General features: G+C 38.0%; 1 protein-coding gene across 4 annotated transcripts in view; it reads left to right on the forward strand.

The window, feature by feature from the left end:
- The window catches only part of Trps1 (transcriptional repressor GATA binding 1), a 237,887-nt gene that overhangs the window by 39,870 nt on the left and 178,190 nt on the right, over positions 1-19,827 (forward strand). For all 4 annotated transcript variants that reach the window (XM_026785897.1, XM_026785896.1, XM_026785898.1 and 1 more), the window contains exon 2: positions 3,880-4,808. In XM_026785897.1, the coding sequence (XP_026641698.1) occupies positions 3,882-4,808 (927 nt within the window). In that variant the 5' untranslated portion in view covers positions 3,880-3,881. The remainder of the gene's footprint in view (positions 1-3,879; positions 4,809-19,827) is intronic.

Consider the following 19,827-nt stretch of genomic DNA (forward strand, 5'->3'; position numbering starts at 1 on the left):
GGATTTGATTTTTGTGCATGGTGATAGATATGGGTCTATTTTCATTCTTCTGCAGATTGACATCCAGTTTTGCCAGCACAATTTGTTGAAGAGGCTCTCTTTTTTCCATTGTATACTTTTAGCTCCTTTATCGAAAATCAGGTGTTCGTAGGTTTGTGGGTTAAAGCTCAAAGAATATTTTTTAATTTTATTTTTCTAATTGAAAATGAAATATTAGTTGAGGGTTAAACTTAGGATTTTTGCAACAATGATATCTTATATCTTAGAACAATTTGGAGAAGCCTGGCATACTGTTTAATATCTTGGCAGTTGGGTTAGATGATTTTATAAAGGAGATGTGTGTTTATGTGCATGGAAAATGCTGTAAATATAGACAATGTTTAACATTCTGCTAGTATGTTGTAGTTCTTCATTGCTCAATTATGGTGAAGTTGTAAATGAAGGGTTTTGATTTCCTCTGACCACTTCCTCTATTAGCCATTACCTAAAACTGTTTTATAGTGTGTATCTGTTTTAACTAATAATTTGAATTTTTTGCTCTTTTTGCTTGAAAAAGGGATATTGCTATGGAGTAGAATGACAAATTTTTCAAATAAAATCGTCCTAACTGATGACTGACCTTCATTCACATGATTGTGCATTTTAATGATTTTCAAAGTCCCTCTAGAAAAATCATTGCTGGTGTGAACAAATTTAGATCCCCTAACCACCTAACATTGGTAAGTGTGACAGTCCTCAGGGCTGAGGTGGTTTCAGAGTTTGAATAATCTCACCAGTATTTCAATCTGTTGGAAACCAAATTGTCCCATAATATTCTGCATCGCTCTCCTTCTGTGGCTGCATTCTTAAAACCTAGAAAGAAAAGGCTTCTACCCTGGTCTGCTTGGGCTTTTATCTGATGTTTTACCAGCCCAGGGTGCTGGTGTGCTGACGTATTTAGGTGTGATATGTTCAAGCATGTGTATATTATTTAAGAAAAGAATTTTTTTGTGTTGTTTGTTGTACAGATATACAGATGAGCTCTCAAAATGTTCCTAGTGCCATCTTCTAAGACAATTAGCTTCCTGAGAGTTGACTAATAGAATTAATACTTGCAGAAAGTACTCTAAAGCCACCCACATGCCTTATGAAGTCAATGCTGGGTATGGTTTTACAAGTATGTGATCTATTTTTTTCACGGGAGAATGTTCACTGGAAAAGTTCTTGGCACACAGTAAAACATCGTGCAATCTGTTATTTGTCTTAGAGATAATAACTGGCGGGTGGCTATAGTCTTGTGTTATCTAACTTATGACTTGAGAGGGGAGTTGCTTCCACTCAGAAGTATTGCAAATGTGCTTATATTTACATAATATGTCACTCTGAAAAATTATGATGATATAATTCCAGTAAAAAAAATTTCTATAACTACTTCAAAGTATACTCAAATAAATTAACTACATTTTTTTTGAACAGCAACTGAAACGATCATGCCCCCTACCCCCTACAGCTCAATATAAAACCCAAATGACCTCTCTGATTTTTCTTTGAAGTTTTAGCAGTTTAACGTTCTTTGCAATGTATATTATTAAGGACTCTGTTAAACATAAGGCATCAGTGAGTCATCCTCTTTCTGAAGGTCTGTTCATGGGTGGAAGGAGGAACTAAAATTTTTGAAGATAATAATTTAATTAAATTGCATATTTTTCCTCAGGAGCTAATGATGCGGGGGGAGTCATTTTTAACCTTTGACCTGCTACATTTCTTCAAGATAATGATAAATCAACTGAGATCTAAAACGTTTTGTTCTTCTGAAAAATGACTTTTTACTTCAATATGAATGTATTTAGATCAATTTACTTTTAAGTATTTTATCTTTATTCCCTTGCCATTTTTTTTTTTACCAATCACTTTGACATTAATATATGGGCATAAACCATTCACCTTTCATTTTGATAGATGGGTAAGCTTAATGAATCAGATTATGATTTCTTTAGACATTCTGATTTTCATACATAATTTCCTATAGTTTTGGGTAACCTCATTTATATTGTTTCAGTCAGTCACTATTAGAATGAAGGTATATTAAGCAAAAAGGTTGAAACCCAAACGTTATGGTTTTTAAGCACTTGGCCAAAGAAAGACTGTATTATGTTTGATACAGATGAGATTGTGTGCAGTGGTGAACTAATTCAGAATTTTAGAAGATGAGGCAAGAGGTGCCTCCCAAACCAATATTATTTATGTGCTGGAACATGTAGGAACAACTTATATTATGAACATCCTCTCTTCTATGTCAAGTTTAAATATAAGTTCCACATTCCTTCTCCATCCCATGAGTTAACGTTGCCCCTTGACTGATATTTTTTCTCTTGAGTTTATACCTTATTACCTATTTTTCTTATTCAATGGAGGGAATTTATATGGACATTTAATGAATGATATTACTGGTTCTTAAAGACAGCACTGTAGTTTTTAAGGGACTGCTGTACTGACTTTGACATTAGTTACTAAAATGAAATAGCACCCAGCAAGGATTATTTACACATCTAGTACATTATCTTGTTCGGTGATTCATTTTCCAACAAACTGGTGTATCTAGAACTTCTTGGAAGCAAAGGTCCACCCATGCCTCTCAGGCCAGTGCGATCCTGCTGCATACTGAAGACTTGCAGAGGAAAAGAGCTAAGCAAGGCTTTTCCATTGGATCTTTCCAGCTCTTTTCCCTAGCTGTGGTATAACTCACTACTAAACTGGCCCTTGCAGCAGACCCCTCTCATAATAAAGAAAACTTGTTTTATTAGAGAGTAGCAGGTAGAATTTTCAGAGAGACATTTTGAGGAATGGCTTAGGCAACTCTTGAGTTTTTCACCTGGAAGCGTAAAGAACAAAGGTTGAGCCCCATGCTCAACCGGCCTTTGTTAATATGGTCTTTAATTAGTAGGACACCCTTCATTTCTCAAGATTGTTACAGTTCTTACAACTACTTCTTTGTATAGGTATTTATTACTTAAGGTCTCAGTTTGACTTTAGCCACTGATGTTACAAAGTCCCAAGGCACAATAGAGCTGGTGTGGGAAGAAAGCCACTATAAACTGCTAAGATCTTGTCATTTCAGTCTCAGAGAGACAGTGACCTTTATCAGCTTCCATACTGTTCTCTACGTGAAAACCCAAGGGTTTAGCAAGCAGAGTCCTGGTGAAACCTGACTTGCCACTGTAGGGTATTCCCAGCCCTGCTCCCAATCTCCAGGATGGTACCCAAGAAATTCTTGGTAGGGCTGAGCAGAAATGTTTATTATCCCCTTTATATACATAGGCAGTTTTCACTCAGTTCATAACATGGATGTCTGTGCCATTTTGACATGAATCTATTCATTTGAAACTATATTCTTATTAGTGTGACACTATTCCATTGTAGTAATTATATCCACATTTTTTTTCATGGAAGCAAGCATGCAGTCTGTGTTTTGTAAAGTTAAGCTTGTACATGTATGTTCTAGAACCGTAGCATATCTGTATATATAAAATCTATAGCATCTATAAATATATGTGAACTTACCATTGACAAAAATTGAATATAACAAAATTAGGCAAAAATTAAGAGGGTAGGAATAATTAATAGTGTGGATAATAATGAGTCTTTTAATATTCATAGCATGTTTTAAAAGAATAGATCATCCAGTCTTTGTGTTAAAATATCAAATATCATTTGCTTTTATCTGTTTGCCTCTCTGTCCTTTTTCATTCTGACATTTTTGATGCTTTTTTCCTCCCTTAGGGGAACTATTTTGTTGTGCACCTTAGCCTTTGAGTTGCCTAAATAGAAGACCCCAGAATGGGCTACCTGCCTGTAATCTTCAAATAACCATGCTCCTTTTCTTCCCCCATGTGTTCACAGATATGGTCCGGAAAAAGAACCCCCCTCTGAGAAACGTTGCTAGTGAAGGCGAGGGTCACACCCCGGAGCCAATAGCTACAGAAAGCAAGGTGTCTGCAAAGGACAAAGAGTTTTCTGCAGATCAGATGTCAGAAAATACAGATCACAGCGATGCTGCAGAACTGAACACGAAAGAGGAGTCCAGCGCGCATGGCCAAGATCCATCTCCTAGCAGTAAGAAGGACTTGCAAATCTCAGGCCTGAGTGAGAAGGCTGGCTTCAATTATGATAGCCCGAGTAAGGGAGGAAACCTTGCCTCCTTCCCGCATGATGAGGTAACAGACAGAAATATGTTGGCTTTCTCATCTCCAGCTGCTGGGGGAGTCTGCGAGCCCTTGAAGTCTCCTCAAAGAGCAGAGGCAGATGACCCTCAAGATATGGCCTGCACCCCGTCAGGGGATTCATTGGAGACAAAAGAAGAGCATAAAATGTCACCAAAGGCTACCGAGGACACAGGGCCAGTGCAGAGTAGTCAGGCCAATTGTCAAGGTTTGAGCCCGATTTCCGTGGCCTCAAAAAACCCACAAGTGCCTTCAGATGGGGGTGTAAGACTAAGTAAACCCAAAACTGACTTACTGGTGAATGACAACCCAGACCCGGCACCTCTGTCTCCAGAGCTTCAGGACTTTAAATGCAATATCTGTGGATACGGTTACTATGGCAATGACCCCACAGATCTGATTAAGCACTTCCGAAAGTATCACTTAGGACTGCATAATCGCACCAGGCAGGATGCTGAGCTGGACAGCAAAATCCTAGCCCTCCATAACATGGTGCAGTTCAGCCATTCCAAAGACTTCCAGAAGGTCAACCGCTCTGTGCTTCCGGGTGTGCTGCAGGACATCAGCCCCTCACGGCCCGCTTTACTAAATGGCACCTATGATGTACAGGTTCGTGTTTTCTCTTGTGATTTCTAGGAGAAGAAAAAAGGAGTTAGTGATGAAATGTAAATTCATAGTTTTATGTTCAAAGAGAGGGCCCAGATAAGAAAATTTTACACCCTATAGAAAAGATATGCATATTTTATTGTGGCTTCATTCAAATACGTATTCAGAGTTGACTTGACCTTCTCATTGTGGGGGTGAAAAAAGTCCAGAATTCCCAGTAGATTTGGAAAAAAAAAATCTTCTCATGGAATTAACTAAAGTTCATATTTCTTGATCTACTTCTTGATAGTTGGGTGTTTTCTGCCTTCCAACCATCATAGAGGTCTATGAATACACATACATAATCATAAGTCATTGCCTTGTTCTAGTTTCAGACTATCAGGCTCCTCCTATAATCTTCCTCCTGGGTCAGTCTTTCTTGTGCCTTAGAGTAGGACTTGATTTTATAGTTAGTCTAATTAGGTTTGGATCATATTGACGATGATGGAGATATACTCTTGATAGATCAAAATAATTGCATATGAATATTTGGAAGCAACATTTTGCATTGATTGAAAACCTCAGTGAGACTGTAAGTTGTAGAGTGCTCAGAATGACTTTGAAGTAAGCCACGAAGGCATTCTTTTCTCCACTTAAGCAGAATGACAATCATTTATGAAAGCACTTAGTAATGACTTAGGCTTACACTTTTATTGAAACCCGTACACTGTTTTCATCTATTTTTCTGCCCTCAGTTGTCATCATAGGTATGAAAAGCCCTAATGTGTAATATTTTTAATTTGAAAGAGACATGAAAGTGAATGTGAAGAAATTCAGTATTTAATTTTAATTTAATCTTGGGGATTTAAGCTCTGTTGAAGCTCATGGCCAGTCCAACAAAGAGTCTTAGGTTTTGTTACATTCTATAAATCTTATTGACTTATTGAGCCAGGGAGATCAAAAAGCATGGGAAAAAGCATGGGATGTTAAATGCTCTCCTTATCTATGACTTTTCAAAAGTACCATTGGACTGCTGAATTCCCTTAGCACTTATTTTACCAGGGACCCCTCTTAACATTCATTTTTCTCAGCTTCCTATCCACGGCACTTCATTCCTATGCTTTCTACTGACCTAGTGTCAAAAAGAAAGGCATAGAAAGGAATTGCAGAGGATAGGCAGAAAACTGTTTTGCAATATTTGTATGAAGGATATAGATAGAAATTCTGAGTCCTTCCAGTGTCAGGCTGGCCACGGCCATTTCAAAGGAGTTATGGAGAAAACTTAAGAAGGTAGTTTCATCTTTAAAGTTTCCATTTGCTCACGGAATTTCTGCAAATAGAATTATTTCTGTGGAGCTGCAAATTAAGGCAACATAGTTATTATGCAGGGAAGCTACATGCTTTGAGCTCCTGTCTTATTAAAGATCATTTCACTGTCTTATGTCAGATAGACTCTGCTGTCAAACTCTGATTTGGAAAGCAAATACGTGTTTTAGATAAAAGGGTTGGAAGTGCATAATGTCACTGTGTGAAACGGTGTTTTATAATTAGCAAGTAATATGATGTTAATACCTGGATTTCCGGCAGTTTCAATTTGTTCACTCTGGGGACAACTTCTGAGGGAAGCTGATCCCGGCTGTCAGGAAGGCTCTAAAAAGATTACTAAGGCCTAGGGCTTGGAAGAATTCAGATTTTTTAAACACACTTCCATTTCCCCCAAATAGTTATTTGTGAAGTTCTTAGTTATTTATAGTAAAGTTTATGTTTGGGTGGAACACTTTTCCTGGGCAGTGATTTGGGAAATGAAACAGATGTGCGAGCTATCTGAGTTTGGAAATAAAACAGCTGATCGTGGACTAGGCTGTGCACTGCATCCCCGCTCTGCACGCAGCAAAGAAGCAAAGTGAGAGGACCCCATGGACAGGAAGGTGATCTGGGTAGAAGTCTTTTATTTTCGTCTTCATTCGAAGAGAACTGGTGCTCCTATGAGTAGATTAAAACAATCCATGGGAAAAGTGGGCGGTTATTTCAAAGACATGAATGGGTTTGGGGCCAGATCTAAAGAAACATAACCTCATTTTGTGAAGAGAGAACCAAGTACATTATAGACCAATGATGATTTTGAACATATATGGTTTGAGCTACATACCTGACATTGGTGCAAAAGCATGCCCGAAGATAAATAACTAATTAGTCCATGCTGAACCACAAACCATATACTCATATACTCCTACATATACTCAATAATAAAGCAATGTTTTGAATATCCTTTTCTCTAATGTTTTTATGCCGCAGAAATGCTCTTTAGTAGTTCTTTTTTTAGACCCTTGAACTGTGTTGGTTAAAACTTCCTGAGCTAAAATACTGACTAGTGAATTTTTAAATGCAGAGTTTCATAAGAAATATGTATATCTATACATCCATATAACAAATGCATGTTATGAGTTAATAGCTTGTATATATTCTGATAAATATTTTCCTAGACAACAGTATTATGAACAATTTCAGGAATCATTTACTGAACTACACAATTTAAGTCAATTATAGAAATGGATGAACAATTCATTAATCTTTTTCAATTAAATTGGCTTTTAGGAAATGCTCAGAGCTGTTGGTTGTTAATGATAGTTTTATATCCCTCTAGATCAAGAAAAAGGAAAGAGGAAAAAACTCAGAGGACTATGTGGCTTTGATCTATGGTTTGGTTTGACATGATGGTTTCATATAAATCGAACCAACTTAACTATAAATACAAGATAGCCAGTTTGGAAGATAGAGTAATTTAAGCAGTGTCTTAGATTTTAATATATATTTTATAAACCAAAAATGTATGCTATCTGGGGGAACCTTTGAAAATCCAATAGCACAGATATTATACGGCAATTTCACATTCATGTAAATGGTAGTTAAACAACTGGCCAAGGAATTATGGTTATTTTTGTAAAAATAACGTCAAAAAAGATTTTCTTACATTTTTCTGTAGACAGTGAACCTGGAATAGGCAAAGACCACCTGCAGCGACCACTATAGAATCACAACTATCTTTTCTAGGTCTGAGGAATTCATGAGATCCAGTACCATACAGGAATGTGCATAGCCCTGCAAACAGAAAAGAGATAATCCTTTTATGGAAAAATAAAAATAAAAAAATGACTCACCTCAACCCAAACTTAAAACAATTGAATCCAATGAACACCAAAAAACAAACAAACAAATGAATACATACATAAGTAACAACAACAAAAAGCAAAAGAAGGTAATGGCTAATACTGAGCTACTTGAAATGATAAGGCTGCTAGATTCCAGTGTTTCACCCCCCACACACTCTGTGTTTTATCAGCGTTCTTTTTTTCCCCCTACATATTTGAAAATAATGGATATGGCATGATTGGGAAGCCTCATGTAATTTTTACTATCTGTATTCAGCCTTTGAGGCTCGCAAGTAGACCAATAATAGGACAAGAGATTGAGTTCTTTAAAAAGTAATTACAGCCTCTTTCTTTTTAATCTGCTTTATTATGCTTATATTTAAACCTTCTCTGAATGGAGGCCTGCATTAACCACGCCGACTCTGCTGTTTCATTAGGGCTTAATGTGCTGCGCATTAGGGCGTTTGCATCATCTTTATGGGGGAGCTTTTAGCTCTCAGATCAGGTTATAAAATTAGGAGCGCTGTCAAGTTGTGCTTCCCACGGGAAAGTGTTTACACTATTCCACGTTGATAAAAGCTCAAGATGCACACAAGACCTTCCCATGTTAGCTGATCTTTTCTGTCCTTCTGCATTATTCAAGACTCCATGAAAGTAGCTACTGGGTTCCATTTGGGACCTTTTTTTTGGCCTTTAGTGAAACCCTACATTTACTGGAAGGACCCCTTTCTTAACTTACCAAGGAGTCTCTTCTGTCTGAACCAGGAGTACTGCATTCCTGCTTTGTAAATATTTTTATCCCAGTTGTACAATATGTCATGTTAGAAACAGGAAGAGCAGATTTAAGTGATAGGAAACTGCCCTTTGTTTTTATATTTTCAGCACATTTAAACCATAGGGGCTCTCTATATTTTTTAACATATATGTGTGTTCAACTGAATGCTGGAATTACAATTTTGATTAAAATAGTAAAAGAAAAAACAAAAACAAAACACCGGGGACCATTAATCTCATTGTGGTTTATTTTGACTTGTCTTGAATTTTACTTCCAAATATTTATTTTTTGCTTTGCAGTTTCCTTTGATCTGGAGCATAAGGGAAGTTGTAGATCTTAGCAGGTTCTGTTTCTTTGTTTCTCCAAGTTTAAGAACTATTGTATTTTAGAAAAAAAAAAAAAACTAGTGAATGAGTCTTTAATCAATCCAGACTGTCTATGGTGTACAGAATACTTGACATGTGAATCCAGACTCATTTTCGGGCTGTATCTCTTTAACAAGTAATAAAGTGTGCAAAATAAAACATATGCTCACCCCAAGGCCATAAAGCAAAGCAAAGCTCTGGCATTTACCAGGTTATTTTCATCAGTGGAGATGGCTGAGCTGGATAATATAAGCGCCCCCCTCCCCCGCCCTCGCCCGCAGGAGAAGTTTGACCATTCTAACTAATCCATTTACCTGTGTGGCAGTTAAATCTCCATTTGGCTGTGCTAACATACGAGTGCTATGATAAATGTCTACTCCTCTTTGATTTTTTGGTTTGTTTGTTATCGTTTAAAGAATGAGTACAATTTTCTAGAATAGTGTTTCTTTCAAGGCAGAATGTTTAGAATAAAAAAACATAATTATCAGTGCATCCAATCAAATTTAGACTCATCCAACTCTTAATAAAAGTTTTATCTCCCAAATGGCCTTCTCTGCTAACTATATCAAGTCGGCAGATTATTGAGTGATTTTCCTTCCTTGGGCCACTGTAATTCCAGCAAACTTGCAGCTGTTGCAGGATCTACAGCGAGTACCCCAACCAGAGGGAAGTTTGGAGAGAGAAAGCAGTAACATTTCATTTTCTGATTTTCTTTATGCTGAGAATCATTAGACCAAACACTTAGTGACATCTTATTAATCCTATGACTTCCAATCTTAACAAATATATTCTGCCTTTTCAGACCCTCAAACTTTCATTTTTGCTTTCAGTATTTTTAAGTTGATCTACTCTTCTTTCATCATCTTTAAGTTTACATAATAAACATTGCGCAGAGCCTCCCTCCCACAGTTTTAGATTTGCATGTAATAGTAGCTAACATTTATTAAGGGTTTCTTATGTGCTGATGTGTCCCTGAGTTCTTTATGTGCATCAATCAACTCATCTTCATAAAAACCCTTGAAGTAGACACTACCATTATGTCCATTAGAAGGAAAGAGGAAACAGGCATAGAAGGATTAAAGTACCATGCCCACGAGCAGAGAATTGCACAACTAAGGTTGATAGGGTGTAAACCATGAAAGATAGGCTGCAGAAGCCTGGCTGCGTAACTACTGCGATACACTGCTTCCCAGTTGGAAACTGCCTTTACTACAAATAGAAAAGAGTGGGAGACAAGCCCAATAGCGAGGTGGGCTCTTTGACCCTCATGCTGAATCATTTTAAGTGAGACCACTTTGAGATTATGTGTTATCTAATCCATGCGGTATGATGCTGCTTTATTGAAATTTACTGGGCTTATAATTGAAATCACTGAAAAGGAAATTAAATGTGTCGCTTTGTCTCTCTCTTTCTCTTTTTAATTACTGTAATTCATTTTTACTGATTCTTTTTGCCACAGACACTAGCAGTGACAGAGTAGGTACAGGAGAAATTTTGACTTTCTCAATTAAGACTGCAGCGTTCGTCCCAAATGAAGGGATGGGTCCTGTATTCAGTTGTTTTCTTTCACAGGCCTTTGTTTTAAGAACGGATGATAGGAGAGATGGTGCGAGAGTTGCCTTCTCCTCTCCTTACCCAGCACAAGTCAGTTGGTGTGCCCGTGAAGACTAATGATAAGGAGAGGCACTTGCTTCCCAATCAAGTTCTCCAAGGCCGTGCAATTCAGCAGCGTCCACCTTCTGCCTACATTAGGAATGGGGACTAGTGTGGAAGCAGAAAACCCAAGCAGAAACGCCTTTAGAGAGTTTAATTTGAGCAAGCTGCACGCCATCCCCTTGCTGCGAGCTTTGTGATTTCACTGGGTTCTGCAAGTGAGAAAAGTGTGGGATGCTGTGTGTAGCTGAAGAATTGAGGGACCCTGCCTGTCCAGCACCCTTTTTTTTTCTCATGGTAGGCACAGGTTTAAAGATCACTAGGATTCTCTCATGTATTCAGTAGCCCAGGAATCCCTAGAGAAATGGTGGTTTTCCACCTCGTGGGCAGTCCGACTTTGACATCCCACTTTTATTTCTCAGTCAACATATGTAAACTGAAGTTATCAGAGCTTTATTTGCCACTTTTCATTCATAGTTCCATTTTAGTGAGTCAAGGCTGGGTATCCGGGCTTTGCTTTAGATTTCTGCTATTATCTTACCTCTAACAGTTGAGAGAGAGATTGTTCTGCTATTCTTTATTCTTGTTGCATCAATCTTAATTATGTTTATTAAGTAAATAAATTCAGGTTGTTTTCTTTTCGAAAAAGTATATTCTGTGTGGTGTGGTGTGTGTGTATGTGTGGTGTGTATATTTGTAGCATGTGTGTATGTGTGTGGTGTGTATGTATTGACAGAGGTTTCTGTCCCACCTGGTCCCACAGTCATTCAGTCCCAAAGAGACACACAGAGGCCTACATTAATTATAAACTGGTTGGCCTATTAGGTCAGGCTTATCATCAATTAACTCTTACATCTTACATTAACACATAATTCTTGTCTCTGTTAGCCACATGGCTTGGTATCCTTTATCAGTGAGGCATTCTCATCTCGCTTCCTCTGTTTCTGGGTGATGACTGCAAACTGAGCTTTTCCTCTTCCCAGAATTCTCCTATTCTGGTAGCCCTGCCTATACTTCTTGCCTGGCTATTGGCCAATCAGTATTTCATTAAACCAATAAAAGTGACAAATCTTTACAGGGTACAAGACCATTGTCCTACATTTTTTTTTTCTTTTCTAAACAAGAACTCTGAATCTAATCTCCTTTGTATAGCTTTTTTCCTGACCATTATCCACAACTTGAAACCAATACTCTAAACAGAGACAAACATCCGTAATCCATTTGAGGGGAACGTGGGCATAGTTTTCTAGGCTATTTCATGCTGATTAGACATGCTGATAATCTTATGGGGACCTAAAGAAAATTTAGAATTATGATCAAGTCTTGACTGAAATATTCTGCAAGGCTTGATCATCTCAACCAGCCATTTTGAGGCTGTTCTGGATGTAGAACTCAGAGGAAACTCCAACAGAGGGCCTCTGAAATGTTGGATCATCTGGGCCATCTGCTTCTATTAGAGAATATTCAGGGGATCTTTATTGGTCAAACATGACTTTTCTTAGCCCCAAATGAATTCACAGTCTCTCATTTCCCATGGAAACAAAAGCAAAACCTCTTCTCCAGAATAATGTACCTTTGACTTAAAATTTGAAGTCAGGGCGTTTTCAGAATATAAATGTTGTATTAATCCAGCAACATTTATAATCACATGTAGTTTAGCAACTGTTGCTCCTTTTTCAGCTATCAAACAATTCAGAGACAGCACAATAACATTCAGTATTGAGGTTCTCTGTGTATTTTCCATCTTTTCATGGCTTTATTTTAAATTCCATTTTTTTTATTTTTGACAGGGTTGGTTTCCCTGTGTATCTTTGACTGTCCTGAAACTCACTCTATAGACCAGGCTATTCTTGAACTCTCATAAATCTGCCTCCCTCTGCCTGCCAAGTGCTGGGATTAAAGGTGTGTACCACCATACCCAACTACTTGTATGTGGTATGTGTGTATGTGTGTGTTGCATATGTGTGTGGTGTGTATGTATGTGTGGTGTGTGTATGTGTGGTGTGTGTGTGTGTGTAGCAAGTGTGTGTGGTGGGCATGTGCTGCGTGTATGTGTGTGTATGTGTGTGTGTGATGTAGGTCAGAAGTTCTTTCTTACTTTCCATCCCATTCAAGCAGAATCATTCTTGTTTTTGCTGCTGTACTGTCTATGCCACACTAGCTGATCAGAGTGTCTGGGCAATTCTCCTGCCTCTGCTGCCAATCTCAGCACAGGAGTGCTGGCACTGCAGGTGCATTTCCTCTCATCCAGCTTCTTAGAGGATCAAGCTCAGGACATCATACTTGCCCCGTATGAGTTTCTACCAGCTGCACCAGCTCCACTACCCCATATTACTTTCTTTTATTCTTTCTATTCATTTATCCATTCTTTAGCCTATCCTCGTTCTTCCTCTGCCTTGTTACCTTTTTTCTTCTCTTGCTCCCCTTCCTCCCTTCATTTTGTTTAGTTTACTTTCTGTTCTGAAGCTCTTTCTCCCCTTGCTCTTTCCTTTCTGTGTTTCTTTTCCTTCAGAAATCTGTCAGCATTTCCCAAGAGAACCTTTCATTGTTCCCTGTCACTTCTTAACGTTACCCTTCTACCTCGGTAGCCGTTCCATGTGTTCTGCCTTGGAGGCTGTAGCCATCTTCAGATGCCAGCTTGCCTATGCACAGCTCCCATGTTGTCTTTCCTTTTCAGGCTTTACAGTCTATGTTAGGTACTCTTCTTTCGTTGTCATGGAGCTATGGACTCAGCAGAAACTGCTTGTGTTCCATTGCTTTTATTATCTGTTTACATGCGTTTAAAAAATTTAATTCTCTCTCTCTGTGTGTGTGTGTGTGTGTGTGTGTGTGGCGGGGGGCATTGTACATGTGCATGCAGTTGTCTGACGACAAAGGAAGGCACCGGATCTTACTGAGGCTAGATATTCCTGACATGGGTTCTAGGAACTGAACTCAGATCCTCCACAAGAAAAATATGTGTTCTTTAATGCTGAGCGGTCTGTCCAGCTGCATGTGTGAGATTTTTCTGTTAAACCACAGACATTGGTGTGTTCTGGATTATCATTTTCTGTTGATTCCCAGTGCTTTTCAGCTAATACGGGTGCAATAAACAACCTTTTTCATTGGAAAATATTCGGTACTTTAAGGGATTAAACTCAGTTTTCTTGTTAAAATTCCTCTTTCATTTTCCCTATATTTTTATTTTCTTCGTCAGTGGGCAGTAGCCAGATCGGGCTCATGGGCACTAGGCCAATGCTCCATAGTGAGTTCTGTCTCTGGCCTCTGTTCCTTTCTTGCAGCACTTGCGTTTCTTATGATTTCCATGTAGAGCCATAGGGAGAGACAGACCAAACTTAGAATTGTCCTGGGAGGAGCACTCTGCCTTACCTTGTGCTTGCACTCTATTTTCTTATGTTCCATAAAAGGTGGACTTTCACATTATTTTTACATTTTTGTGTGTGCCTGTATGGTCTGTGATGGTATATAGAAATGTCTGTGTGCTGCGGGAGCTCTTTCTGCTCCTTCAGCCAATAGCCTTTAAGATACCAGCCCACTGGGGCAGGGCGGAAACCCCAACTAGCAGCCCCACCTGCTACAGCTGTGTATGGATCTGTATAGAGGTGCCCTAGAAGAGCACCTCTCTAGCTTGTACTCTTGAGACAGGGTTTCTCATTGAACCGTGAGTTGGGCTGCTGGCCTGCAGGTCAGATAGCCTTCTCTGTGTGTCCCTCAAGGTACTTACTGGCTTCAAAGGAACAGAAGCAGCTGTGCCTGGCTTTGTAGGAGAGTTCATACTAGTGGCAAACACTTTTACCTGCTGAGGGCCATCCAGTCACCCTGGCCTCATACTCTTGTTGAGATTAGCTTTATGACACTGTCGTTCCAGATACCGGGTAACAGCAGAAAAACTTGTTAAGATTTACATTGAATGAAACTGCAATACAAAATTTAAGTAAACTATCTCTCTGTGATCCTCAATAACTGATTTTTTAAAAGGATGTGCACAATAAAGAATCGACACTGTGACTCTTCAATGTGCCTCTTAGAATACATTAAATGATGACCGCCCCTCCCACTTAGCTGACTATTATAAATCTGTATAAGAAAAGGATTCACGGGGTTTGTTATGGTGACACTGACAAGAACACGCTGCAGGGATAAGCCTCGCGGAGAGATCCTCGTGGGGAGGTTGGTTAGTGAAATCTTATTCTCTGTCAGCCGTGCATCACTGTATGGCACGTGGTCTGCGGGGATGTGTTTTCGGAGCTCTCTGCGTGCAGAAACATTCCGTGTGTGTCTTAGCAGCTTCACTCTGGTCTCAGTGCTCTTAACCTAGTCCCTCTCTTACAGATTTCTTCAAGTAATTTCATCGTCCATCATTCACAGTGATTTTCATGTAATAACTTAGCTTTTTATTTTTAAGGTTTTTACACTTTGACTATCAGCCCATAACCCCAAGTCCTCTCCAATTAGGCCCTCATTCTTGTCTCTGTTGCTATCAATTATAGTACTTGAAAATGAACCACATCTGAGGGAGAGCTTGTGTGTGGTTTAAACAGCTCCCTTCTCGGCTGCTTTGAAAGCAAGTACACGTACTAAAGTGTTGTTTTAAGAGTTTTGAGGCTTTCTTTTCCTTTGACGTATTCCTTTAGATATTATTTTAGTCATTTTTTAATGCATATTATTAGGAGGAAACAAATGAATTCATCCAGACCATGAAAAACAATCTTTTAATGTTTTTCAATTCTCCTGTGTAATATTTCTGTGTAACAATGTATAATAAATTATAAAAAAATCCATGGAAAATACTACGTGGAAGGAATAGATTTTTTTTAACTGAATAATTTTAAATTGAAATCAAAGCAGAATAACACCGATCACTATTTTCAGGGGTAAATGAGCTAAAATATGTTTTTGTTTGTTTTTCCTGTGTGTGTTATGTATCTTTTTTGGGGCTGTTTTCTATGTATAAGTTTGATTTGCATTTGGAAAGTTAAATGACCAGTTGCTTTTGTATAAAAGACACAGGTAAGGGCTTTTTGTGACTTTTTTGAAGGTCAAAACAATGAGAGACTTGAAGCAACTAATTATGGCTCCTTATTCCAGGTGGCTCCAGGGTGTTGGAGAGAACTTACTGTCTGTATTCAATCACATCATCCCTTCAGCCCAAATGCAGGGAGTCCTAACAGACTCCAAATATTAGTAACACATTCTTCTTGTAGTCCAGAAAGAATATAAATAGATCATTAGCTTGGTAACAGCAAATGGAACCTTTCACTTACGTTAAGAGTACTGTTTGAACAAAGTGTGTTGAATTTGCCACTGATGTCATCACTTCCCATCTATTTCATCTATTCATCATGCTGGCAGGAGAAGTTCACCGGATGGGTCACTTTATTAAACAGTCTTTTATTCCTGTGGCTGTTACTTGGTAGTGTACTGTCTGCTATAGTACTTCACGACCACACGTAGCTCATTAGATTAAATTAAATTGATGAAAATTAAGAAAACATTTAAGTTAAATTAAGAACAAGTCATTTTCTCGACCTTTATTTTAATACCCACACATGACTCATGCCCATCCTTGGCACAAGGAATAATATGCAAAATTTTTATTGCCTTGGAAAATTCCATTTCATTTAGAGTTCTCACTTGATGCTTATAATAATCCAATTAAACGGCAAAATGTACAGCACTAGCTATGTTCATAGAGAGGGGGAACAAGTCCTAGGAGGCTACTGTGTTTGTTCACAGAATTTAGAGAACTTCTAGAAGCAGATAAATGTGTGCAAATATAACTGCACTTTAAGTTTTTATAGAGAATCATTCCTCTTAAGTATCTTTACGTCAAAGAGGTGGTCTAGCTTTCTCATCTTATCCCAAAGCCCAACATGAGTCAAGTGCTAAGGAGATAGAGGAGTACATGTTAGGTTCAAAATGAACATACAGCTGTATGGTTTTAACTTGTGAATATATATATTGACACACACACACACACACACACACACACAAGCTTTGTATGTCAATATATTATAGTTTCAAATGTTGGTTAGTTAATGAAGAAAGACAGGAAACCAAGTTCTGCTCTTTTTCTCCTCTTTAGTATAATCATAACTAGAAAAAAAAGTTTTTTTTCCCAACTATTGCTTGGTTCTAACAATTGAGAAGTTTGCAGTGATTCTGTGTATAAGAGCTGCTGCCTGATAATATGTTTTAGTAAATTATTGCTGTAACTTCTTAACTGTTCTTCCAGTGGATTTGTGTTTAACTAAGAAAGGAGATCAAAACTAACACTTGGAAGTACCAAAAATAAAGTCAGTGTAGGCAGTAGACATGAATAGTGTATCTTTAAAAAAAATTTTATTTTTTTAACAGAAGTTGCCAAATAATGAATATCAGCCATGTTTTACTGTGACTTGTGTAAATGTGCCAGCGAGAAAAGAGTTACACAAATATTGTCTAAATCTTCTTTTGGGGAGAAAATGAATAGAATATTAAGAAATTACATTTTTTTCAAAAGTCTTAAGTAATGTGATTCCCATGCTATTTTGCTTTCAGTGGTGTATAATACCAAAATGATTTACTGGTAATAACCAAAAAAGCAAATTTGTAATCTATGGGATATCGAAGGGATTGCTCTTTTCTGCGAAGTAAGAGTTGTGAGTTTTCTTTGTTGTTTAGGTTGCATGTAAAAGGCTTCCTAGTGGGAATGTATTCTGAGCATAATTCAGGTTTTAGTCACTAGACCTGTACTAAATAGTGGCATCGTCATGTCCACTTCTATAGGCAAAGAAATGCTTCTCTTAGACACATTGTCAGCACCAACTCAAAAGACCCAATCCAGTCTGCAAAGTTTGTTCATCATCAGTGAAAATCCTTTATTGATAATTATGCACAAACTTTTCTTTATTCATGGTTAGAAATGCAAGAAATACAAGCTCAAAAGAGCTGCTGACATGCCTAGAAATAGTGAATATTTAGTTCAGAATCATATGTGTGCTTATTGTTCAACTCCTTTGGTGTGGCTATGCATATGGGACTTACAGATTGCAAAATCAAAAGTAGTGATGATCCTTGGTAGATTCTCAGGAATCTCACTTGTGTAAGTAGAAGTTTGAAGTCTGTAATATTAAGGAACTCGATATCTCTAAGCAGTGTAGTAGTTAAAATAGCAAAAATCGTCCTCTCTAGATTTTTGTACTTTGTATTTATTCTTATGATAAAACAGTAGTGTTTCAGTATCTACCCCTTCGACCCAAGTTAAAAATCACCAAAGTGCTTGAAAATAGCATGGCACCTAGTGCTTGATTCTTTAAGAAACTTAGGTTGCTTCTCAATTCTACTGAATTGGGAAGTCCTGGTGGAAGTTTTGCAATGTACCTAGTTTTAGTGCAACTCTCAGCTCCTGTTGATCACCATAAAGATGCTGCTGTAGATAGTTTTTCTGAGGGATTTTGTGATTTCAGCCATCTTTCAGATTGCTTACTCTCAGATGTTTTGCCTTGGAGGGTATTCCTTCGTTGCTTCTCTTGGCTCAGTGATCCTGTTCTTGGTAGATCCAAAACTTGTGTACTTGGGTTTTGAGTATATATGATGTATATGTGTTAATCATATGCATATATTTCATCATCATCTTTTGATTAAGAATGTGGCAACAGCCAAAGTATTATCCTAATGTAAAGTCAGTATCAAGTTGTTTATGTGCTAGTGTTGATTTCCTAGAAGTGTAGCGCTGGACATAAATTTAGAAGTTACCCTAATTGACCAATGACGTTAGGCCTTTTTAGGAAGCAAATGAAAGCATCCATTTTAGTTCCATACAGTAGAGATGCAAACATTCTGGAAAGCTCTACAGCATACAATTTGCATTTTAAGTAGAGCCTTCAAGTGATTTCGAGAAGCCTGAGATTTTTCTCATGGATGATTTGTATATGAGCAGTGATCACACATGTCATTTTTGAGCAGCTGTTGAAGAAGGATGAACATGATTTTGCCACTTGTTTTAGACTTTACATCTGGTTGCTGGAAAAATTAAAAAAAAATCACTGATGTTTGAAGGAAGAATTTCTCTTCCCCTTCATTCCTACTTTTTTCTTCCTTCGTTCCTTCCTTCGCTCCTTCCTTCATTCCTCCCTTCCTTCCTTTCTTCTTTCCTTCCTTTCTTCCTCCTTCTTACCTTCCTTTTTCCTTTCTTCTTTCCTTTTTTCTTTCTTTTTTTCTAAGATTCCTCTCCTACCCCCCTCCAGATTTCAGTGAGCAATTTAATTTTAGAGCATGAACTTTGGATCAATGTGATGACTGTGGTATATTCTCAGTGTGGCCTGAGAAGGGAGGAAGGTTTCCTTATAAGGTGCCTTTGAATGCCTTGACCAATAAAAGTAATCTTTCATCTTTCTTTTTCTATTTTTGAAATAGAGTCTGCCTATTAAGGCTAGGGTGGTCTTGAACTCTCCATTGCCCTACCTCTGTCTTCTGAGTGTTGGGATTCTATTGTATACTAACATGCCTGGCTTACTGTACAACTCAAGTTCAGCAGAGACAGTAGAACTTTAGAGACGTATGTGGGACATTGCCTTATTTTAACTTTTAATTTTAATCCTTTGACCCATTCACAGGAGGAGATAGTGTCTCTTAGCTATTACATAGAGTCTTAACAAAATAGAGCCCTGGTTTCTCTCCATCTCTTGTCTGAGAGACGTTTGAAATTCTTTGTATGTATTTCATTCTTGCCCACTTCATTTTGTTTTTTTCATTGCTCACGATTAAGCTTCTGTTGGAAGACCAGCTATGAGGTCACTTTAGGACTTGTGTTTCATCTAAAACAGAGCCCTCTTCTTTGCCTGCAGCCTCAATTCCATAGGGATCGAGTGTCGTATTTCCTTGGAGAAGCTCTTCAATGAATGATCTCAGAGTCACTGCTTTTCGTTTTGATAGCAACCCTTAGCTGTTCAGAAGGCAAAACTTTACAATTTGGGTGTTTCTGCACTCAATTGAGAAATAAGAACCCCCTTCCTGTAGTTCAAGCCATTTCCTAACAAGTTGGAAAAGTACTGTCATTTTAGAAAACTGTGACTTGACAATACCTCTGCCTTACAGAGAATGGACTGGATTTATGGCAC

The sequence above is a fragment of the Microtus ochrogaster genome, linkage group LG3 (assembly GCF_000317375.1).
Source record: "Microtus ochrogaster isolate Prairie Vole_2 linkage group LG3, MicOch1.0, whole genome shotgun sequence".
Classification (NCBI taxonomy): domain Eukaryota; kingdom Metazoa; phylum Chordata; class Mammalia; order Rodentia; family Cricetidae; genus Microtus; species Microtus ochrogaster.